The sequence below is a fragment of the Malus sylvestris genome, chromosome 6, assembly GCF_916048215.2.
Source record: "Malus sylvestris chromosome 6, drMalSylv7.2, whole genome shotgun sequence".
Lineage (NCBI taxonomy): Eukaryota > Viridiplantae > Streptophyta > Magnoliopsida > Rosales > Rosaceae > Malus > Malus sylvestris.
Window position 1 is genome coordinate 18252715 of NC_062265.1, and position 25229 is coordinate 18277943.

Consider the following 25229-nt stretch of genomic DNA (forward strand, 5'->3'; position numbering starts at 1 on the left):
AAAAAAGAATTGGGAAATTCAACAAAGCTTCATCAATGGAGAACAACTACAAATTCTCAAAAGCTTCACACTATCTTGATCAAGATACTGTGAAGCAAAATCAATTCATGGTACCCAACAAAAGCTTCAACTCCAAAGTTTCACCTACAAAAGCTTCAACACAAAAGCTTCACCTGCAAAGCTTCAACTCTAAAGCTTCACCTACAAAGCTTCAACACAAAAGCTTCACCCACAATAGCTTCACCTACAAAAGCTTCACCCATAAAAGCTTCACCAACAAAAGCTTCACCTACAAAAGCTTCACCTACAAAAGCTTCACCTACAAAAGCTTCATCCACAAAAGCTTCATCCACAAAAGCTTCACCCACCACAAAAGCTTCACCTACAAAAGCTTCCCCCATAAAAGCTTCACCAACAAAAGCTTCACCCACCACAAAAGTTTCACCCACAAAAGCTTCATCACAAAAGCTTCACCTACAAAAGCTTCACCCACAAAAGCTTCACACTATCTTGATCAAGATAGTGCGAAGCAAAATCAATTCATGGTACCCAACAAAGCTTCAACCTCAAAGCTTCACCTACAAAGTTTCAACACCAAAGCTTCACCTACAAATCTTAATATATATATATATATATTTTTTTTTTTTTTCAAAAATTCGAAAATTTGAAAATTAAAAAATTCGAAAATTAGAAAGAAAAAAAAAATTGCATAGGCCTCATCTTCTTTGGATCTAACAACTTTCATAACAAATATATATATGAAGGAGGAGTTTTGGGCTACCACTTAGAAAGGAAATGCCTCATTCGTCAACTCCCTCGACCGGAGACTTGGATGACTCTTACCATATGCTACTGCACCTTGATATTCGGAAGTCTCACGACCACTTAGTGACTTGGATTTTTCAAGTCTCCAACCGAGAAGTTTTCCTTACTCGAGAAATTAAGGGAGCACTACCTCAACATACATGCTTCACTCACAAAGCTTCAACATACAAGTTTCAACAAAAGAAAAAATTTGAAACACTTAGTGAAGAAGGCCTTGGTGTATTTAACACAATACGTTGAAATGAAGCAAAGCTTGTTTATTAATATCTCTGATAAGTTACAAATATGTACATATACATGAATCAAAATAAACAAACAAGAGGGAGCTTTTACAAAGGTTGCTCAGGAGAAGTCTCAGCAGTCGGCATAGTCTCAGAAAGAAGAGGCATCGGAGGGTGATTATTCGGAGCCTCAATACTAGGTAGAACCCCAAAAGGAGAAGGCACCGAAGGTTGATCATTTTGAGCTTCATTATGTGGTACAGCCCTAGAAGACGAAGGCAATAAATGCGTTTGGAACAAACCCATAAACCTCTGATGATCAAGTAAAATCTGACCATCAAATTCCTACAGCTGGTCGAGCTTCCTCTTCATGTTTGTAGCATAGTTATGTGCGAGCCTGTGCAACTGTTTATTCTTATACTTGAGCTCTCTGATCTGCTGTTTGAGACTTATCACTTCAGTCGCCAATGATTCAACTTGGCGGGTTCGAGCAAATAGGCGTTGGGCCATATTAAACACAGAACCTGCACATTGAACATTGAGAGCCAGAGAATCCTTAACAGTCAACTCATTATACCGTTTGGAAAGTAGTATGTTATCTTTGGGAGAAGGTTCCTAACCACCATCGCAGCGGTCATATCATTCTTCATCACAGAGTCCCCAACAGTAAGAGGACTAGTAGGGGATAAGAAGGTTGGGCGCCATATGTTGTCTTGAGAAGGCATGGCTGCCTCTTCACCAAAGTTCAAGTCAAAACGATGGTCGGATGGGCCAGACATTCTCAAAAATGATGAAGGAGAAATGAGGTGCTATAAATCTTTTAAGTACAAAAATAAGGGAAAAATTCCTGCAAGCAATAACTCTTTGAACGTACTTTTTGCACACAATTGGTGCCCCTATAAAAGAAAAGGCAACATGGCTGTTGGGTCAAAAATCGAAGAGGCACCACTTTCCGGATTTCGAAAAGCAGATTTTCCTAAGTAAAATATGTCGACAATCCCCACACGCAACATCAGCTCCTCGGGTACCACAGATAACTTTGCCAAAGATCTTTGACAAAGTTTAGGCATATAAATATTGAAGGTCCAGCTACCATACCATTACCCACAAGGATAAAGAAACAACACCACTGCTTGATAACTGAAAAGTTCCTATGTATGTTAGCCTCTATGCTCCGTGGCAAGACAGATTGGCAAAAATGCCTAACCTTTACTCACATCGAGAAAACACTCCCAACATAATTACTTTCTCAAAAATCGAACAGGTATCGCTCTCCGAATCTCGAGAGCCAGATCCCCAATAGGATTGCTTGTTCAAAAATCGAAGAGGCAACGCTCTCAGAACCTCAAGAGCCAGATCCCCAACATGATTGCTTGTTCGAAAATTGAAGAAGCACTGCTTTTCGAACTTCGAGAGCTAGATTTCCTTGGATTAAATTTGTCTCCAATCTTCACACGCAAATCAGCTTTTCAGATACCACAGACCACTTTTTCAAAGTGCTCTGACAAAGTTAAAACACATGAATCTTACAGCTCCCACTACATTGGTTTGATTGAGAAGGGTAAAGGAACAACGTTACCACTTTCTGTTGGGACAATTCCTATATATGTCGACCTTCATCCTCCACAGCCAGGCAAACCTACAAATAAAAAAAATGCTCAACTTTTCTTCACATCTGAGAGGGCACTCTCAGCAGAGTCTCTCGAAATACTCAACTTCTTTTTCCCCCGATAATACCTCTGCAAACAAGCCACACCAGAGCAAGAGTATCTCATATCACCAGGATTAAAAGCAAGAGTATCCCATATCATGCTTTTTCCCTGTCTTTTCCTTTGGCATTGTTCTTACCTGCAAGACAAGAAGAAAGAGAGCAATCAATCAACACTTGGAATCAAGCTTCTAGTCAGTAACTAACTGCAAGGAACCCCTTACCTGATTACTTACCTGACATTGCTCTCGAGTACTCATCTTCAACATCTTATGCTTCCAGAGAAGATACCACATCTGCCTGAGGAACAGATAGGGCAAGTGAGAAGGATATAAGGAAGCATGTGGAGACAAGCATAATAGAACACGTGCCTATACATCCACTACTTTGTCAACAGAAAAAGTATCCCATATCATCAGGGTCGAACGTAGTCTAGATTTGATGGACTTGTTTTGACCCTCAAATTCTTGAGTCAGCCTCATACTCTGGAGGAAACCAGAAAACCCTCCAGCCTAGTTCAAGAATAAACGTGTCGAAAGTTACTTCTTCAAAAGCAAAAGTATCTCATATCATCTCTTCTCCATTTGCTTCTCCTTATCCTTGATGCTGTTTACGACACAAGAAGAAGTAGAACAATCAACCGGAAGCCGAAGTCGAACCTCCGATCTAGGTTGCTTGCTTGGAAGTCTGATTGCTTACCTTGTCTATTACCTCATTCGACAAATATCCTAACTCGACGACTTGGGGGACTCCTACTATAGGGTTTGTATCGCACTTGACTAAGCCCGAAATTACAAGTAAGCTTCAAGTGAAATTGATACATTACCTTGTGCATCTTCATCGGTTAAAGATTCCACCCCTGGATAGAGGAAAAGTACTTCCAGAGAAGATGCCACATCTACATATGAGACAGATAAGGCAAGTGAAAATGATACCACACTTCAGTACTTAGAAGTTTCGTGATTACTTAATGGCTTAGATCTTGCAAGTTACCAACCGAAGAGCTTCCCTCACTCAGGAACTTAGGGGAGCACTGTTTGTACCATACTTGACCAATCCTGAAACTACTGGGCACCGGTCAACGTTATACCGTCAAGGACCCAAAAGAGTTTCCCTCCAACCAAGAAGCCAATCACAACGCGACACGTGTCGACATCAGAAGCCAATCATAGCGCGACACGTGTCAACATCAGAAGCCAATCACAACACGACACGTGTCAATGTCAGAATGAAACTAGAAACTCTCTTATATAAATAGAGATCATTCTCTCACAATATTTCCTAATGTCATTTGTACTAAATCATTCACTAGTACTCACAAAAGGAGAGCTTGAACCTATGTACTTGTGTAAACCCTTCACAATTAATGAGAACTCCTCTACTCCGTGGACGTAGCCAATCTGGGTGAACCACGTACATCTTGTGTTTGCTTCCCTGTCCCTATCCATTTACATACTTATCCACACTAGTGACCGGAGCAATCTAGCGAAGGTCACAAACTTAACACTACCTGTTGTACCAAAGTCCTCACTGATTTTGTACATCAACAAGGATATACTGCCATATATTCACATCAAGTCTCTTCCACATTCTAGGTTTCCCTATCTACGTTCTAAGCTTTCAGTTTCAGGGGTGTGTGTGAAGAGACTAATCATACCGGAGAAGTTTCTAATCACATTAATAAATGTATTAAGTCGGATCGGGATCCCGAACCAAAACCCCCAACCCGAATCCCAAACCAAAACAGATGAGATTTTGTATCCCAAAACTGAACCGATAACATGCAATTCCCGAAATTCAGGATACCCAAAACTGTTTCAGGATTTCGGGATTGGGCCTTGAAGCCTAAATGTTGGGCTTTTTAAACTTTTTGCAATTTTAAGCTCTTTAAACAGTGAGCCCACCTTTTTTTTCACAAAAAAAAAAAAAAAATGAACCCACCTATCCTCCCAATGACCTGCATGTAACATCTCACATCGACCAACAGAGAGGGGGTGATGTGCCTTATATGTACATGCTCCCCTCCCTATAGCACAAAGCCTTTTGGAAACTCACTGGCTTTGGGTTCCATCGAAACTCCGAAGTTAAGCGAGTTCGTGTAAGAGTAATCCCAAGGTTGGTGGCCCATTGGGAAGTTCTCGTGTGAGTTCCTAGAAACAAAACCATAAGGCGTGGTCGGGGCCCAAAGCAGATAATATCATGCTATGACGGAGCTGGTCTGGGATGTGGCATAATGGTATCAGAACCACTTTGCTCTTCGGTGCGAGTATGCTGACCATGACGTCGGGCCCTTAAGGGAGGTGGATTGTAACATCCCACATCGACCAACAGAGAGGGGGTGATGTGCCTTATATGTACATGCTCCCTTCCCTATAGCACGAGGCCTTTTGGGAACTTACTGGCTTTGGGTTCCATCGGAACTCCGAAGTTAAGCAAGTCTGCGCGAGAGCAATCCCAAGATGGGTGACCCACTAGGAAGTTCTCGTGTGAGTTCCCAGAAACAAAACCGTGAGGACGTGGTCGGGGCCCAAAGCGAACAATATCGTGCTACTGCGGAGTCGAGCCCGGGATGTGGTGGAGCCCGGGTCTGGATGTGACACTGCAGATTTTGCACCCACACCTAACCTGAAACCCTCCTAAATACCTATACCCATCCTAGATTCCTAATCCCAAACCCATTGTCCTACGAAACCCATTGTCCTCAAACCATAAACAATATTCGACAAAATAAACATCCAATTTGATCATAAACCCTAAAGAACAAAAACCCACTGAAAAATGGAAAATCATAAACCTTACCTGTATTTTGGGCCTCATGTGTCTCTGTGTGTGTCGCCAAAGGAGTGCCATTAAACTGGACGGAGAAGTCGTGTTGAAGTGGATGAAGTCTGAAGGGGGACCATTTGAAGAGTCGCTGAAAGAATTAAAGTCCGAGGTGCGATATTCTATTTTCAAGGAATGTTCTAGGGGGATGATCACTAAACCCATCAAATTCCATGACCAAGGAGATTAATAACATTGGGAACAACAATACCTATTGAGCTTCCTTATTTATTTCATGTACTGGTCTAATTAAGTTCCTTTTATTATATAAATAGGTTGTAATTTGGATGCGGGGAGACAAAGTTGGAATATAATTTTATCTCTATTGAGTTAGCTTCCTATAGCTTCTCTTTTCTTAGCTTGCGTATTGTTATTCCCTTCCTATTCTCTATAGCTTCTACGCGAACTGCATCAGAGTTTATGGAGGAGCGGGGTTCGAACTGGACGAAGGAGTGGGGAGCGGTTGGATTTAGTTCTTACCCAATCCAACGGTCCAAATAATTTCTAATTACAAATTTAAAATAAATAAAAATCATAATATTTAAAAAAATAATATATATATATATATATATTAAATATTCGGTTTGGTTTGGGATTACTGAACCATTTCAAAGTTGAGCCCGAATTCCAAACCGAAACTTTTGGGATCGGTTTCGTTTCGGGTACCGAATTTTTTGAGAATATCCGTTCGGGCATTTTTCAATCAAATTTCGGGACAGGTTCGGAACAGTTTGGGATTTTTGGGAAAAAATTCCACCCCTATATTAAGTGAACAATTAGTTCATAAATCTATCATTGTAAATTTTCATTTTTTGTCCTTTTAATGGTTGAATTTTCACAATTGTATATTATAAATACTCTATGTAAGTTATTTGTATGTAATGAAAGCATAATCATTTTCTCTAAATTCCTATATGGTTTTTTTTAGGGAGTTTTATCGGTGTGAATGGGAGTATTCCTAAGGCCATAATGTACTTTATTTCCTTAGATCAGGAACATTTTTTGGCAGAGTTTTGAAAACAGTTGTCACCTTTAACACGGGCTTGGAGGTGTAAGGCATGGAAGCTGTTGGATTGTGAGATGTTTGGGTTTTCTTTTCAAATCTATGTGTGAAGGTGTGGAGTTTTTTGATTTGTTGGCTGTACTTCGCTTGGTGTTCAAGGGTCATAACGATTATTCAATGATGTGGTTAGACCATTGGACATTGAACTCCCTATCGCAAATATGATTTGAGAGATTTTATTTTCACATTATCTCTATGTAACAAGAAATTAATCTTGTGGTTCCTATTAAACTTGATTTTCAACAAAATGTTTGATTTTTTTATTACTTCGTGATTGATGTTTTATTAAAACTTTTGAGATCTAACTTGCAAGAACATTTTTAATACTGAATTTGGAGCTTAGTAGACATATTCAAGAGACAGATCCCAACCACCAAACTCTCCTCCCATGCTTCCTGTGGTGGTTTATTCCAATAATTCGTTTGAATGTGCTTTTAAAATGATTGAAAACGTTTTTAGTGAAAATATTTTTGGAACTAATTCTTAATAAAAATGTAAGTAAATCTTGGAAAAGCACTTGAAGTTTTTTTCTGGAAAAAGCACATAACTGATGCTTCTTGTAGAAAGCACTTCAAGTGCTTTTGGAACCTAAAAATATTTTATCTAAAAAGAGCCTTTAATCATTTTAAAAATATATCCAAAACGAGCCACAAACCTTTTGATAAATCAAAAATCAAGGAAACTCCCTAACCCTTTTAGTTGGGCCCACTACCAAAATATTATCCAAGTTAAACTGTAATTACCGCCACTCAGTATTACGGTCTGGTTGTATTCCTGCTCACTTGTAATTTAGAAATTTTAAATTTCATAAATGACGAATCTAATATTAAATTAGGTTGTCTAATGTGCGCTTGATCCGATATTGCCCCTTCTTATTGTAAAATATATGATTATACTAAAAAAACTGTAATTACCAAACGAACCGTCTACGGTATGGTCAATTAAATTATTAAGTTTTACCTGCCCCTGGTCAAATGAACAGAAAACAAAAAAGACAAAAATTCCAGGGCCGTATTCGAACGACATTATCGTCAGCGTTGGCGTTGTCTTATCTCCATCAGCATTCCATGTTCTCACCGCCACAGAACAATCAGAGCTCCCGCCCCAAACGCACCGTTTCAGAGATCTGCATGGGCTGAGTCGACGATTTAACTCCCCGAGTCAGGGCGTTCCATTCGACGAGCTCGCAAAAAATTAAAATCCCCAAATTCCGATTCGAATTCCCGTAATGGCCTCTCCGAACCGATCCTCGGAGGACATCGTCGACACGACGCCGTTGATTAGCAACTCGGGCGGGTCGTCCGACGAGTCGAACTCGGGGCGCCAGCAATTAGCGCGCCGACAGAGCCTGCGGCAGGCCGCGAGGTTTCTGCGCCAGGCCAGCAGCCGCCGCCTCATGCGCGAGCCGTCGATGCTGGTCCGGGAGACCGCGGCGGAGCAATTGGAGGAGAGGCAGAGCGATTGGGCGTACTCCAAGCCGGTGGTGGTTCTCGACATCATCTGGAACTTCGCCTTCGTCGTCGTGGCGGCGACTGTCCTGGTTCTTAGCCGGTACGAACTGCCGGATATGCCCCTGAGGCTATGGATCGTGGGGTACGCGTTGCAGTGCGTGGTGCATATGGTTTGTGTTTGCGTCGAGTTTCGGAGGCGGCAGTGCCGGCAGAGAAGCCGGTTTTCGGGGGTGAATTCTGGGGAGGAAGGGGTGGGGAGTGTTGGGAATTTGAGTTCTGGGTTGAGAGAGGGGGATTCGTCATCTCAGTACGTGTCGTTGTCTGATCATATGACTGAGGAGGGTACCAGGTAACAACAGCGTTATCTGTACAATGCAATTCTAAATGTTTTGTCTTTCTTATGTGGTGTTTGTTGGTGGGTTGATGTTAGTTGCTGGAAATTTATGATTTTGTGGTTCGAATGCGTAAATTTTGCTCCAATAATGGTGATGTTTTTAAGGTTTTTCTGTCTTTGACATTGTTGCTGATGGCATTTGATTCTTAGTAAAGTTTACTTGTAGGTTGGCCCCATTCTCTTTGAAATGAATACAATGTATTGCGTATTTATGCAAAATTATGATTCTTCTTCGCATTTACGGATTTCTGATGGCACCGGTTTTATTTCGTTTGAAGCTTTCTAAATCTGAAATTTTGTATGGTACCTGTCTATATGCATGGATGTTAGAATCGGTTATTGACGAGTCAACTGGTTTTGTACTGGGATTGTAGGATGCTGCTATATTTGGTGCCAGTAATGTGTGAGAAATTAACTGACATATGCTGTTATTTGTTTTGTTTATAGTAATTTCATGTCTGATCATTGTTTTTGCTTGTATCTTTCAGCAGTGTTGCTAAGCACCTGGAATCTGCAAATACAATGTTTTCGTTTATCTGGTGGATCATTGGGTTTTATTGGGTATCGGCAGGTGGTCAATCTTTAGCGCGCGCCTCCCCTCAGCTTTACTGGTTTGTATTCTCTCTTGCTCACATCCATTTTTTTGAAAATCAGGGATAAACTCTTAACTATGGCAATTTGGCTTTGTCTGCAGGTTATGTATAATTTTCCTGGGTTTTGATGTGTTTTTTGTCGTTTTCTGTGTTGCACTGGCATGTATCATTGGTATCGCAGTTTGTTGCTGTCTTCCGTGCATTATTGCACTTTTATATGCTGTCGCAGATCAGGTAGCTCTCATCCCCAGTAATCTCTTTGTTTGTGTGTGGGGGTATGTTGGTTTTCATGTTCATAACTATTAGTGTCTTCTATCATTACCATTCTGTAGGTTAGGTGAATATTGCTGTAATACTGGTTGATAAGTGCTCAAGTAGATGGTTGAAAAATGAAACCAGAAATTGACAAGTTATATATGATTCTGTGATAGCAAACTTTATTTTCCAATTATTTGATAATAACAAAAATTAGTCGATTCTTGTTAGTTTGAACGGAAATATCAATGTATCAAGATTCTCAGTAGGAGGATTTGGACTCTAAAAATGGAACTCAACTAAGATGGGTTGATTCCGGTTTAGTATGACTTTATCTGGGGTGGGTTGGCAAGTCCAGCTCTGATGTTTTGTATAGAAGTTTGTTGATGGCCTTCATGAGCTCAATTAAACGGGCGAGTTCCTGTGTTGGTAAAATAGGCTGCACTATCTTATTGGAAAAATTGATGTATAGTAGTTTCCCTCGGAGCTCTTCGGGATGAAAGATTTATTATTGTTATACTAATTCGTTTCATTTAATTTGTTCGGGCTCACTTTTAGTTGCATCAAATTTAATGGGCCTGACAAAAAAAATTTTGATGGGCCAGTGCTTGATGTTATGTCGTTGTAACTAAAACTTGGAACTGTTGTTTACTCTGTCAATTTGCCTCCTCATCATTTATAAATTTACTAGAGTGTAGTTCGAAGAATATTATATTAAATATTGATGGCTTTTTTTCTCGTTCCCTTTTATGTTTGTCTGATCTGTTACTGAAGCAGGATGGAGCATCTAAGGAAGACATCGAACAACTTTCAAAATTCAAATTCAGAAAAGTTGCCAATGAGAAAGTTGCCGGCAATGTACTAGGTGGAGGAGTAATGACTGAATGTGGAACAGATTCACCGATTGAACATGTTCTTTCTCAGGAGGATGCGGTAAGTGGTTCTTGACTTTTGGCTCATACTCTTCTTTACTCTCTTGAGTTCCGGTAGTTAAGGAGGAACGTTTTCTACTTGGACCGGTTATATAATTGGATTTGTTTTGTATTCTTATGTAATGTGTGGACTAACGAAATCTTTGGACTGGTAAAAAGATTATTGTGACATTTGAATGATGATCATTGTGACTTACAGGAGTGCTGCATCTGCCTTTCTTCTTATGACGATGGAGTGGAACTAAGGCAACTTCCTTGTAGCCACCATTTTCACTGTTCCTGCATTGACAAGTGGCTTTTTATCAACGCTACCTGTCCTCTCTGCAAGTACAATATCTTGAAGAGTAGCAGCCAGGATCAAGGGGAAGTGTAGAATTCTTCTAATTAGAGACTTGTGCAGGGCATGCGGCGGAATTACATAAAAATTCTTGCTCGAGACTTGAGTGTAATGTTATGCAAAGCTTGGCATTGGACGACATTGGACTCAAATGCAGGCTTTAGACGTGTCCTGCTGGAGAGTAATCCAATGCAAAGCTTCGCCCTCGATACACTGCAGGTTTTCTATAGTCATTGTTGATGTTGTTTGCTGTTTTAGAGTAGGCATGGCAGTTGTCATTGATCTGTTGGTGTCGTAGTAGCGACGATGACAATGGCGCATCGTATTCGTGGTTGCTATGGCGTTCTTTAGGTGCCTTGTGTACATGGGTGTTGCCAGGGCATTTCTGCGGTAATTATTTAGTATCACACAGAGACGGTTGTCTCGAGTTGTATTTACAATGCGAACGGCTGTTTCTTGTTCGAAGAAAGTTAAGTTGATTGTGTAGAAATGTGTTATTAAAATGTTAATAAGTTTATTTATGCATGAACCTTGTTAACATGGCTTCACATAAACCAATATTTTTTTTTAGTGAGTAACGAATAAAATGTCCTTTGGCCTAATTGGATTATTACTACTCATGGTGATAGTATAGTTGGAAGATAATCCATGTGGTTAAGGTTGTTAGGATTTAGGCTCAAAATTAAAAATTTCGTCAACTCTCTGGTCAAAAATTGAAAATTATGCTAACTTTCTGTTAATTATTAGCACCTGAGCCATACATATTAGGCTAATTTAAAACTCTCCGTTAATTGTTAGCATGAGGAGCTATATGTGAGGCCAATTTTATCTTTTTAGTCTCACAAAAATGTGCTAACAATTCACGCGAGGATTGAACTTAAGACTTTTAACTTAAAAGTGAAGAGTAATATTACTAGAATATATTACAATGCATGCAACGAAAGATATTTGAATTCAAATTTCATGGACGGTTAGATGAAAAGAAAAAGGGAAATTCTTCAACTATCCGCTCCCTCGTCAAAAAGGTAAATTTAAAGAAACTTTTGGCATCTTTAAATAAAATTCCAATTTCAAATTCAAATGAACTGCGGAGAAAAAGTAAAAGAAAAAACAGAATAAGGGGTCAACTTAGAAATAATCAAAACCGAGTGGCAAAAAGTATAATTTAACCCGAAAAATAAGCAAATGCAATAAGCATCTGCCGAAAGCATGAAACAGCAGCCGCATTGTGGGCAGTGTTTTCGCGCTCCTCCTCCAATTGCCGTCAAGTAGGAGTTAGCTGCTGATGATGGAGCACCACCAACCTTTGCTGCAGCGATATCGCCGTGATCGTCGCAAGCTCTTAGAATTCCTCTTTTCGTCGGGTCTGGTCCGAACGCTGTCCGGGTCAGACTCCGCCCCCGCGTCCGCCGCCTCCATCTCCCACATCGATTTCGATACTATCAGCGCCGATTATGTCCTCGACTGCGTCAAATCTGGCAAGTCTCTTATTTTTGCTTCTTCACCTTTTTGCTTCGAATGCAGCTGAATAATAATACTTGAATTTTGGTCTAATTTTAGCTCATTTTTTGTGTTTTTGAAAACTGTTTTGGAAACAGGTGGAGTGGTGGATATATCTGAAGCAACCAAGAAGTACTTTCGTGAATCTTCTTACCCTCTAATGGTAAAACTTGACTCTCTACTGAATATGTTTCTCTTCTAAGTTTTTGAGTTTCGAAATTGCGATTCTTGTTTCGGTTCTAGTTGTTGGTTTGCTTTTGTTCGAGAACTGGGCGAAAAGCGAGAAATGTTTCAACATAAGCTATTTAAGAGAGATTAACAGATCCAGAAACTTTTTGGAGGACATGAGTTTACATTTTATTACACTCTGTTAGGATTAATTTTCATTATCATTTGCTTTTTTTATTTTTCGGGCAGATTCAATCCGAATTATGGGATTCCTTTTTCCTAGTTTCTGATCCAGAATCATCTGGATCACCTCCTCGGCGTGTGCCTACTCCCGTACATGTGAACCGGACCGCTAACAATGCATCAAGTTCATCCGCACAGCTGAATTCTTTGAGTGTTGGGGACATTGAAAAGGCTGGTGATGACTATGGTGTCAAATATAGAGCCATGCCAAGTGCACCTCCAAAGCATGTTGAAGAGGTTAAAGTGCTACCGTTGGGATTGCCTCGTCTAAACACAGGTATTGGTTACTTTGCCTATGGTATTTATGATAAATTAGTGTCCTACAATTTGATATGGTCATTTCTGAAGAAAATGTTATGAAATCAGAGGTTCCTCAAATGATAGGCAGTCTCTTCTTTTCTAGTGATTAAGTTATCCGCTCCACGATTTATTTTGCCTTTTTTTTTGTTTGTTTAAGATGTGTATATGTATGCTGAAGTTCCTTCGACATTTTAAGTTTTAAGTAAAACTGTAACATAGCTTCAGAATTTTTGAAGGATTGTCGGATGATGACTTGCGGGAGTCAGCCTATGAAATATTGTTAGCATCTTTGGCAACTTCTGGGTAAACTCTATTTTCTCATTCTCTGTGTATGTGTGTGATGAAACCCATATTTCTTTCATGCAGTTATGTAATTTCGAGATATTGATTTGATGTAGAATCAGTCTTTTACCCTCCATTGCTCTCTTGTTGTCTTACTCCTTGCCTTTCCATGACAGGATTGTAATATGTTCAGTTGAGGATAGAAAGAAGCAAAGGAGTTCAAAATTGCTGTCACGATTGAAGAGTAGAAGGGAAACAACAAATGTGCAGTCTCAACCACTTGAAAGAGATTTACGGCTCATCCACACCATCCGTGTGCAAATGCAGGTAAACTTTATTAAATTCACTTCGGAGCTGCAATTTTATGTCCTTTATGGAAAGATGCAGAAAGATTTCCAGTTTGATGTATATTCTGCATATATTAAGGATTCCCATGTCTGGAAAGTTGTTCAAATTTATACATATCACATTCATAACCAAATGCACTCATCAATACAAATTTATATAATGTTTTTTTAACTATATGCATCACCTGATATCGTCATTTATCTCTGACTGATTCCCATGTCTGGAAAGTTGTTCAAATTTATACATATCACATTCATAACCAAATGCACTCATCAATACAAATTTATATAATGTTTTTTTAACTATATGCATCACCTGATATCGTCATTTATCTCTGACTTTGAATTCGAAACAGTGTACTTTGAATTTATACAATCATCTGCTGGGAAAGATATATGCTGTGTGTCTTACTGTACAGTTGGGTGATATATTCCGGAAATATTTTCCAACTTCTTTGAGAGAGAATGAAAGTTATTACAAAGGTCTAGCTTATACCAGTCTAATTTTAAGTTATTCTTCCATAGCTCTACCACTTAAATAAAGAGCTTCTAGAAAGAAGAAGGGGTAAAGAAAAAGCTTATGAAAATATATATTTACTTCTGTTTGTAGCTTTCATAATAGATAGCTTTTAATGACATACATGCCCCTGTTACTGATTGCAAACACCAATCTGTTGAAGAGAAGGATATTTCTGTTTTTCACTCAGTTTTCCTTTCTTGCTCAAATACTTTGACTATTTCATTTCAGAAGCAATTATTTCTTCTTTGGTAGATTTCAGAAGCGATGGATGAAAGCACTAGGCAAAAGTTGATGCTGTTAGCGTCAGGGAGAACGCGGGCACAAATCGATGTTCCTCAAATCTTGTTGGGGCTTGTAAATGGAACTTTTAAGTCTGATTTTCCAAATGAAAAGTCTTATATGCAGTGGAAGAATAGACAGGTTTGGTCAACTTTTGAATAGTTTAGAATTGAGTCCTTTTAACTTCAGAACTGGCTAGAGCAAATAGGTGAACGTGGTAAATTGTCATATTAATCAGACACCTTTCACATGTAGTAGTAGTTAGGCAAAAACTCATTGACCAGGAATTAGTTTGAGTGAGACTCATATAACCATGTACTTTGAAAGACATGTTGTAAACTTGTAAAGCTTTTAGCGACCTGTCTTTGGATAATGTAATACTGGTTGGCTTGTGATTGCATGAATTTAGTACCTCAAGCAATAGCCCTGTCAGTAGTTTTAGGGTAGACTAATTACCAAACTTAGTGTAAACATGCTTGCCTTATCTTGACTGTTCTCAGTTTGGGCCTTAGGTTGTCTGCCGGTGAAGAATTTTAGAGTTGCCCTGACTTGAAAGGTTGACATATAAGGCATTTCTGTAGTGACCTTAGCAGTAGTTGTAGTAGTTTTTTCTGTAACTTCTAGGTAATGTACAATGGGCAGTGTCAAAATCTGTTCGCCTGTTTAATTGTTTAATTTAGAAGTTGAGGAATTGATAATTGACAAGATCTCTACGTAGTTCTCATCATGCTTTTGTTGTAATTAAGGATTTTAAGCTTTGAATTGACGTATTTATTTTCTACTCATTTTGTAGGCAAGTATATTAGAAGAACTTCTCTGTTTTTCTGCTGACCTTGTAGCACATGATAATCGAGCTATTATGAGTGCTCTTGCTATGGTAAAAAATGCAAAGGTGTGTCCTTGTGAGTTTACAACATTATAGAAATGGTGAATCTGAAATTTTGAATACTTATTGAGAGATGCTTATTTTGTTTATCTTAGTTGTCCCAACAATTCAATAATGGCTCTGATTTGTTATCTCGATATTGCAGGAATGGGACTTTATGTCTCTTTCTGAACGGGCTGAGGTTCTATCAGTTATCAAACAGGTGGCTTTGAAGTTCTCATCTCTTCCAGGGCACTTGGGTATCGAAAGTGAGACCTATTATTGGACTTCTGCGTATCACCTGAATATTAGACTTTATGAGAAACTACTTCTTGGTGTATTTGATGCTCTTGATGAAGGCCAGCTAATAGCGGTAGATATATCATTGTCTTAATTTCAGTTAAGCAATTTCTTTTTATGTCCTTGTAGTTTAATTCTGGTGAAGCTCAAATTTGCTGCTTTCATCCTATTAGGAAGCCGATGAGTTCCTGATGCTTTTAAAATTGACATGGTCCACTTTAGGCCTCACTCAAAAAATCCATGATGCAATATATGGGTGGGTCCTTTTCCAACAGGTAAACATGATATCTTTAACATTTAACATTTATGTAGCATGTTTCGCGAATCAACTTTATAAATGCATCCTTCAATCTGGATTGAATGATAGTAATCATTATTCCTTCTTTAAATTTGTGTGGGCTTTGTTGTGAAAGTTGTTACTTTTATTGCATTATTAGCACACTGGGTGAACAAAAGTCTGTTTAAACAGCCTATATTAAATTCCGACGGAATAAAAACTTATTAAAATTTTGGAGTAGTGGGTTGAGTGAATCTTGCACCATCAGTATTCTGGTTACCAGTACCTTTGTCCTTCATTTGCCATTCAATGCTTAATACCATCTCTAATAGTTATCTGAGGCAAGTTTCTGTGTTGAAGTTTGTTGAAACAGGCGAGCCTTTGCTATTAGAATATGCAACAGTGGAGTTGCTGAAACTTATATCAGCTAAAGGTGATGATAAGAAGTTGAGGCTATATAGCAATAGCCTGCTATGTTCTAGGCAGTGCAATGACAGCGAGATAAAACTTAGTTTGGTTGACGCTGTCTTCTACTCGATAAGCATCTGGTGTGAGAGCAAACTGGAAGACTATCATCTCCATTTTAGTCAGGTTATATCATGTCCCATTTTGTTTTTGGTTTTATGAAGAGAAAACATTTCAATGCAGCATTGTGTACCTGCAATCTTTACTTCTTTTTCTTCACTGTGTTTATTTTTTATTTTTTATTTTTATGCCATTTAAATCATCGTATCAGTGTTACTCAAATGTGAAATGAAATGGCAGTCGTCTGAACATTGTAAATTCTTTGTTAGCCAATGTTTACATGTATCAATTTTCTTTTATGTCCTTCGATGTTTTATTAAAATTTACATATTGCAACACTTTTGGATTTCCAAATGTTATGTTCTAATTATGAGATTTTTATTTCAGCAACCTTATCACATAAAGAGGGTGATGAGCTTATTGTCAGTAGTTGGCATTTATACTTTTGGCGATGGTGGTGATAATAAGGTTAGCCTTGCTGCACTCCTAGCTAGTAATGTGAACATGTGGTTTTAAACGAATTATACTACTTCCATATGTCTAATATGGTTGCAATTGTTGCTTGATTAAGTATTTAACTTCACAAAGCAGTAGGTAGGGTTGTTTTCTCCATATGTCTGATGTTTTTATTTATGGGGTAAAGAAGCTTGGCGGTTGGACTTGAGTTGGTAGTAATTGAAAGGATATATAATCTCATGAAAATTTTCTTATATGCAGTTGAGCAGGTTGAATATTCCAGATGAGGACGCTGCTAAAATATTTGAATCTTATGTGGAAAGGTCCATTGAAGCAGCATACAGGCGGGTACGAAATGCTTATGATTTTAAGTTTGTATAAAATTTAGATTTCTATCTGTTAAAAAAGACAAACTGTTTATATTGTTAGGCAGCAAGTAACGTCGAACATTTATCCAAAGTGGAAAAAAGGCATCCCTTGGAAGTACTTGCAAATGAACTCAGGTTGATATCTGAGAAAGAGTTCAATGTCTTCTACCCGGAGATATGTAAATGGTGTCCTAAATCTGTGACGATGGTAGCTATGCTATTGCACCAGATTTTTTGGGGAAGACTGGTTTGTTTTTGCACCTTTTAATAAATGAATTATCAATCTATTTGCAGCTGGTACGCTGTGAAACTTGTGATTGATTCGTTATGTTGATGTGTAGAAACCATTTCTTGATGGGGTGTCATCTCTCTCTGAAGATGTTAAAGCAGTTCTTCCAGCTGCTGATTTATTGGATCATGGCCTAACTCAGCTATATAATCTTGTTGATGGAGCAAATAGCAAACATTTGCACCATTATCCGGTTAGTTTATGGTTTATATATTTTATTGTTATATCTCATCCATATATACCAACCCGGAAAATGAAAAAGTAAATAATTCTACCGAAATTCTTTTACTTTTGTGTGTAATTATGCTGTTATGTATCTGGAATTTTGGATTAGCAAATCTACTAGCCTAAGTTGCCACTTAGGTCTATTAACCGAGTTTCTGAATTTCAACCGCAGCCAATGCTAAATGTTATATGAAAAAATTATTTCAGTTTACTGCATTCTTCTGTATATGTTTATGTTTCTTTCTGCTTGCATTTGATTATACTGCTGGTAATATAATCATTCCGTTCTGTGGATTAGGAAACATTTGAGATCTTTTCTCCCCATTAATGCCTTACATGGGGAGATGGTCACTCTGTTCTGGAGATTTCTGGAACTTGATAGCATTCAATTTAACTTAAGCTGTGCATTTTGTCTGGTGCTTGTTGGACACTTTCAGTTTTGAAAAGATTTGCACCACACATGCATTATAGAGCGCTAATATGTTCTTGTGTTCTTCAGCTTTCATCCTTTGTTGTAATTGATAATTCAACTTTAATTAGATGATAAGTCAAAGAATGATCTGTTTGTGCTTTTGTTTTTGGGTAGATTGGTGAAGTTGCTAAACCTCTCATTCTTGATTGGGTGATTGCTCAGCATGAACGTATCTTGGAGTGGACTGGACGCGCATTTGATCTTGAGGTTGGCTCTATGTAGACTTGAATGGTGCACTTTAATATTTTCCCTCCCACCTGCCTGGGTAAACAAATGCACTAAATTAACAGGGAAAGATAACGTAATAGCTTATTAGCTTATCAAACAAACTGATAAGAAGTTAAATCTATTTATCTTCTTGTCGCATAATAGCTGATCAAACAAACTGATAGTGTGATACTAGGCAACCATTGGGTAATGTACCACTTTTGATTAGCAATGTTGGTGATCAAACTATAAGACAATGAAGCATTGGCATTCGTGTGTACTTGTGTATGTGAGAAGGGGAGCATATGATGAGGACAAGGAACAATTTGTTAAATTTCTCTGTCTTCCCCTCTTACTTTCCATAATTTGGGCCTGTTCTGTTCTTCTTGAGGTGTATCATCAATAGTTCTAAATGGATGGGATTTAGGGATTAGTTGGGTTGATCCCTATGGTGTTAGCAAGATGTAACAGTGTCCGGCACAAGAATGAATGAATGTTGCACTGGTTTCGAATTCGTGGATAGTATTTATTCTTTTTCTTCTATTTAGTCCTAGATAAGTTTGATTTCTGATGTATGTGTTGAGTATTTTACATAACTATTGGTAACCATTTGACAAGTTTCAAGTTTGGACATGCTTTAAGAAGAGAATGTCTTCTCTTCTATATGATGAGTACATTATCTTTTGAATGTTTGTTATGTGCAGGAGTGGGAGCCTTTGTCGACTCAGCAAAGACAGGCAGCATCAATAATTGAAGTATTTAGAATTGTAGAAGAGGTATGTATTAGAGCTAGAACGTGGTTTGTTGCACTTTATTGAACTGAGAATTCCTTTTTCTTCCCCGACTGTTTGCCATGTTTCCATGATATTTCTGATAGAGATTCACTGAACCGTCAAGAGATATGAATTGAGCTCTTTGCATTTCTCTGTTCCTTTTCTCCTTTCACTTAGAAATCTTCTCTTAAGTGCCGAATGATTATTATATTTTCCTCTTATAAGAAATGAATTTAATTGTAATTTACTTAATAAGAAAAAAGATAACTCTCTGTATTAATTGTTTTTAATTGATTTTGAGGATTACTCCATATAGCTGTTCTCATTATTTCTTTAAAAATATGTCCAATCAGCTTTGGTATTTATGCCATTTCATTGCTTTTTTTTTTTTTCTCCAACTTGCAGAGTGTGGATCAATTTTTTGGTTTTAATCTCCCTATGGACATCACGCATTTGCAAGCTCTGTTATCTGTTGTCTTCCACACCCTGGATAACTATTTGGTGAAATTGCTTGACAAGCTAGGTATTGAACGTATTACCATACTTGAGATAATGATCGTGATAGCTTATAATCAATTTTAGCATGACTTCACAGTGGAATTTGATTTCAGTGGTTTTAACTTATTTTCTTTTGAGGTTGGGCCAATGTGTGAAGGCATGGATGATGCTTGCTACTAGCAAATGATCTTGATGGTTAATAACGTAATATTATCTCACTGTTGACTAATACATTTAAAGTATAATGAGGATACTAGAAAAATTCGTTAACAAAATTTCTGAATGATCCATCAAGTTTGAGGACGTGACTTATCAGAAAGGAAAAAAGGAAAGATTTTGCAGAAGGACGCAGTTTGTGCAGAGTTTGTGCAGCAATAACTGTCAGACGATACTTTTGCCTGATCAAGAAAAATGAAAGACACTCACCAGAAGTTTTGAATTTGCGCCAGATTTAATTGAGACTTTTGAGAAATTGAGAACTAAAACTTTCTGCTAAAGACGTCCACTACCTTCAATATATTTACTTCTTTGCTTTTTTGTTTTGTTGTGATTTGGTGGTAAACAGTTATATGTTGAGAATTATTATTTTTGTGTGGGTAGGATGGATGAAATAATGAGGCTTTTTTACTAATATTGCTTAATCTAGAAATGGAAATAGGAAAGACTTGCTAGCTGACTTTCTTGGGATTTACTGGCTGTTACAGAAAAGCCTGTATATATTTTCTGATGATATTCCAAATATTACTGTAGTTTATCACAAGGAGATCTAGTTTCTGGTATAAACATTCATAATGGCTCCTGTGCAGTTGAGAAGAATCATTTATATCCATCAGCTCCTCCATTGACTCGTTACAAGGAGACGACGATTCCAGTAATGAAGAAAAAGTTGCTTGAGTGTATGCCTCTGGATGACAATGTGTACAACAAGTTGAATAGTTTGACGATACCCAGACTCTGTATCAGACTGAACACTTTAAAAGTGAGTGAATATATTTTTTGTAAACCCATTCTTTTTTCGCATTTTTTCAAAGTGATTTTTGCTGGAATGGTTAAATTATTTTCTCTGACGCTAGCTAATTTATCCTTTTCTCTGATGGTTTTAATTTTCGTGATGGACCATGTAATTATTTCCTCATTCGTATCAAAATAATAAAGATTTCAGTAGCTAGAGAAAGGGTGGGATCAAAAGTACTTTCATGAAATTTATGGCCAAAAAAAGATAATTCCAGTTGATGTAGTACAAATGAAAGTGCTTTTGAACTTTACCTAAGAGACTTGGGATATTTGAGCTTATAAGCCCAATTTTAGTAGTGCTTGGTAATAAGAATGCAAGACCCATTCAAAAATAAATAGAAGATACTAATGGGGATTAATGTGTTTACATTGTGTGGTAATTTGTGAATTTAAAGGATGAATGCTCCATCATAGTATATAAGCCAAATTAGAACCCTATTGTTGTTTTATTAAACTGAAGTCCATAAGAGTGAAAGAATAGGAATATATAGGAATGATGAAGCTTGAAGGTGTTGTCACCGACCCTAATTTTGAGAGCACAGATGTTGGGGTATAACTACTAATTATATGAGATGGATGTAGAGGAGAACTAATGTACCGTAAACCATATTCATGAAAACTAACTTAAAATACCTGTGAGATATTTATTGTAGTCAAGATCTTTATTCTTTAGCGGGATCATTTGTAACTTCGTATCCTCAATTGTGATTATAGAACCTCCACTTTGATGTTACTTTTATTAATTATTTAAACAATGGTTTGTGTTTGTTTCTGCAGTATATACAGAAACAAATAGATATACTAGAAGATGGCATCAGAAAATCTTGGGCACTTGTTAGACAACCTGTTCATAAAAAATGGGGTAAGTTACTACTGTACTGTGGTATATTGGTACTCAATGATGTCTCTTTAATCTATAATCAGATAAGTCGTAGGCTTTGTGCTAGGTATAAACTGTAAAGTTTTCACATCAGGAAAAAAACTAGAGAAGCTAAAGAGGGTGGTTTTTATCTAAAGATATCCTTGACAGTTGCTCAACCTGTTCAGTTCGGTTATTTGTTTTTGCATTACAGATGACGTACTTACTATTGTTATGATCATTTTTATTTGATCAGACAAGGAACATTCTTCAAGAACAACATCTAATGAACAAGTCGATGAGCTCTTTGTCAACACCTTTGAAATTATCAGGGACACTGCAGCAAATGCTATCAGCAAACTTTGTGACTTTACTGGTGCGTAATATTATTTTGCATCCACAATGCCTCTGTGAATTAGCTTTTTCATCAACTCCCTGAAGATGCTAATAAAAGATAGCTAACTTTTTTGTTTTAGTTCATCCATGCAGTATCATTTTTAACAATGATATTTGTCTGCATACTTTTAAAGTCACTATCCTTCTTTGTAACTGTTTTTCTACTGTGGATTTGTGAGACTTTACCATGAAGCTTTATCTACAGGCTGGTTTTACTTAATACGGATGATTATCTGATTACTTTGAAGTTTGTGATGGCATTATCAATTACGGTGGCTGTCCTATACACATCTGGCAATAGGCTTTCATTCATACCTACACTTAATATTTGAATAGCATCTGCAAATATTAAGTTCCACACATTAAGGGATGGGGTGATACAGCCATACAGGTTGTCTTAATAAAACCTGTTAGCCCAATCTGCTGTTGCTTTTCATTCTGTATTATTGTTAATGATATTATATAATATATAATTATTTTTTATTATGTATCCTTTAATTTGTTTACATCGAAGACAACTAAGCTTGGTGCAATTAAGGGACCTACTTATTTTTTTGCCACGGAAATAAATCAAAATGACTTTTAACCGTGTCGATGTGAAAAATGATTGAAGACAACTAGGCTTAATCTTGTTTATTAAATTCATTTTTCTAGGTGCAAGAATCGTGTTCTGGGATCTCAGACATGCATTTCTTTTTGGTTTGTACTGTGGTAATGTTGAAGGTGCTCGTTTGGATGGTGTTCTTTCACATATTGATGCTGTAAGAATTAATCTCTCTCTCTCTCTCTCTCTCTCTCTCTCTCTCTCTCTCTCTCTCTCTCTCTCTCTCTCTCTCTCTGCAGACTCACATGCCTATTACTTTAGTTGTTGGCGTTTGTGGATATGCTTCCTATGAAATATTATCAAGTGCATTTTCTTCATCTTAGAGGCATTGTTGTAGGTCCTTGGCCATGTGTGTGGGTTTATTGATGACTCTCTTCGAGATGCTGTGGTTTCAAGCATTTGTCGGGCATCACTGGTATATCTCGTTAAACTAATCATTTGTGGCCCCGTTTCTGGTGGTTTTAATCTTGCATCATATGTGGTTTAGGAAGGCTTTGCATGGGTGCTGCTCGATGGAGGGCCTTCTCGTGCATTTAGTGATTCAGATATTGCACTGATGGAGGATGACCTGACCACACTAAAGGTATGGGTTGCCGCTAATATTTCAAACTCAACGAACTACAAGAATGATCTTCAGAACGCTGGAAATTCCTCCTGTCTATGTCACACATCTTACCCACATATTCATTACATATTGTCAACATATAATCATATATAAACATATTTGGCTTTCTAATGGAGTTGTGCTGCTAAACTTCCTAGGAATTTTTCGTAGCTGATGGAGAAGGCCTTCCTCGATCACTAGTGGAGCAGGAAGCAAAATTGGCTGAGCAGATACTGAACTTGTATTCTTTTCAGGTTTGGTCTATTGTAATAAGAATTGTATACCCTCTCAAGTGAATGACTGAAACTGGTAGCGTGACGCAACCTCTGTTTCTGTAGACTGAAACGATTATCCAAATGCTGATGGCTGCAAGTGAACAAATATCATCAGGCTTAGATTCACATGATCAGAGTCATATGCGTTTACATAACGCACACACTTTGGTACGGGTTTTGTGCCACAAGAAAGATAGAGAAGCCTCCAAATTCTTGAAAAGGCAATATCAATTCCCCATGTCATCAGGTGATTTTTTTCCCTCTCTGCCGGTTTGATTGCATGAAATACCATTTTGAATTGCTTTGGGTTATATATAATGATACGCATGCTCACAACAAAGTGGGATTTGGCCAAAATAAGAAAGGAATTATGTTGGAACAAGTGGATGACGGTTTAATTGCATGAAATATCATTCTTGAATTATTAGAGTTATAATACATAATGATTTGTATGCTAATGAGAAAGTGGATTTTAGCCAAAATAAGAAGGATAGTGCTATCCACACGCCCATTTTTACTTCACACACACCCCTCTTAATTTTCGGCTGTCGGATTGAATGAATTGAAAAAGATCAATTCATTTGACACAACTGTTTGACGAATATTTTCTATTCTTTGAAAAGAAACTGGTTCAGGAATGTAAATCAAACTATTTTATCTTCAGAATCACAGATAGCAGAAAAATCGTAGTGGAAACAGGGCCTGGAACTATTCTCCTGAATTTGTATTTGGAATTTTTACTTTAAGCTATTCTGTTTACCGTCTTCTCTGGTCTACCTACTGCTCTACAACCGAAATTCTTCTCTAATCATCGTTTAATTTGAGCTTTTGCCTTTTGTTTGCAGAGTACGAAGACACTCCATCAACGGATCAAACTGCAGGATCACCTTTCAGATCAGATCTTACAAAGCGAAGCACATCATTTCGTTGGAATACCAACAGCCCACCTAGTTTTAAATCGTTTAAGAAGAAACTTCAAGAAGCAACATCCGAAATCAGGAACGTAGCGTGGTAGAAGAAACTTCAAGAAGCAAGCAACATCTGAAATCGGGAGCATAGCGTGGTAGAAGAAACTTCGAGAAGCAAAATCTGAAATCAGAAACGTAGCATTGTAGTGCACAACAAGAGAATGTCCGCAGAGGAGGGCACAGTGTAGGCTCTTCCATTAGGCAGAAGAATGAGGCACTGAAATTTGAGGGTAGTCAGCCAATTTCTTGTATCCGTACAGCATTATTAGCAAACTACCACCTCTAATGTGATACATATTTGTGCGTTAGGACATTCTTGCACACAAGTAACTTCCTTTTTGTTTTTTTTTTTTTTTGTTTTTGAATAAATGATGTTATCTATACTAAGGGGGTGAGGGAGTAGGCTAAATCTCACAGAGTAGCAATAATGTGGTTCAAATTCGCCTTTGACGATAATCAAACCTAAGACTTCTCATTTACAGGTGAAGAAGATTACCATTGGACTGTAGTACTAAGTAGCTACAAATAAGGATCTATAACAAAAAAAAAAACAATAAAAATACCAAAATTGTCTGATGTTAGATTAATTAGTGCATATAATTTTCACATGATTGTGCAAGAGGAGAAAATGAGTGTATGAATGTCACTTTTATTTAAAAAACCTAAATTTGAGTATGCAGTGACTAATAATGCCTTAAAGAAGTTGTGTCAACAAACAATTGTCAATCGTTTACACAAGTACAATACATTCCTAAAACCTCGTTTCAACTAAATTCGTATCACTATCAAAGGAAAATATTCTCTTGATAAATTGTTAACATAAGATGTTTATGTTGTTTTGGCTATCATGTATTTGTGAACCACTTAGGCCGTGTTTGGTGGGTGGGATAAGATCGGTTATTTTTAATTAAATTAAACTTGTAACCTAGTCAATGTTTAGTGAGAAAAATTGTAACAAGGATTGAATTGGCTATAAATTCAAAATAAGAAAAAATATGAGGGGTTATGTAACT

At 37.6% G+C, this 25229-nt stretch overlaps 2 protein-coding genes across 8 annotated transcripts; both read left to right on the top strand.

Moving 5' to 3' along the window:
- The first annotated feature begins 7666 nt into the window (after positions 1–7666).
- Positions 7667–11092, top strand: LOC126625027 (E3 ubiquitin-protein ligase At1g12760-like). 4 transcript variants are annotated; one of them, XM_050294106.1, is made up of 5 exons: positions 7667–8440; positions 8974–9096; positions 9180–9312; positions 10108–10266; positions 10465–11092. In XM_050294106.1, exons 1-5 carry the CDS (start codon positions 7869–7871, stop codon positions 10636–10638), a joined length of 1161 nt encoding a protein of 386 aa, XP_050150063.1. In that variant the 5' UTR covers positions 7667–7868; the 3' UTR covers positions 10639–11092. The 4 variants fall into 4 exon arrangements, with proteins under 4 accessions (XP_050150063.1, XP_050150065.1, XP_050150066.1 ...); XM_050294108.1 differs by having other exon boundaries at positions 8977–9096; XM_050294109.1 differs by having other exon boundaries at positions 7669–8440; positions 8977–9096; positions 10111–10266.
- A 602-nt stretch (positions 11093–11694) lies between these two features.
- LOC126625026 (protein unc-13 homolog) lies at positions 11695–24524 on the top strand. Of its 4 annotated transcripts, XM_050294103.1 has the most exons (26): positions 11714–12080; positions 12201–12265; positions 12520–12790; positions 13050–13116; positions 13272–13422; positions 14215–14382; positions 15035–15133; positions 15273–15479; positions 15580–15681; positions 16044–16274; positions 16596–16676; positions 16926–17012; positions 17094–17279; positions 17374–17514; positions 18133–18225; positions 18930–19001; positions 19404–19521; positions 20303–20475; positions 21288–21372; positions 21626–21745; positions 22420–22526; positions 22707–22784; positions 22857–22952; positions 23132–23227; positions 23312–23495; positions 24094–24524. In XM_050294103.1, the coding sequence occupies exons 1-26, from the start codon at positions 11888–11890 to the stop codon at positions 24261–24263; spliced, it is 3441 nt and encodes a 1146-aa protein (XP_050150060.1). In that variant the 5' UTR covers positions 11714–11887; the 3' UTR covers positions 24264–24524. The 4 variants fall into 4 exon arrangements, 3 of the variants coding, with proteins under 3 accessions (XP_050150060.1, XP_050150062.1, XP_050150061.1); XR_007624306.1 differs by lacking the exon at positions 24094–24524 and having other exon boundaries at positions 11695–12080; positions 22861–22952; positions 23312–23364; XM_050294105.1 differs by lacking the exon at positions 11714–12080 and having other exon boundaries at positions 12195–12265; positions 12554–12790; positions 13039–13116.
- The last annotated feature ends 705 nt before the right edge of the window (positions 24525–25229 follow it).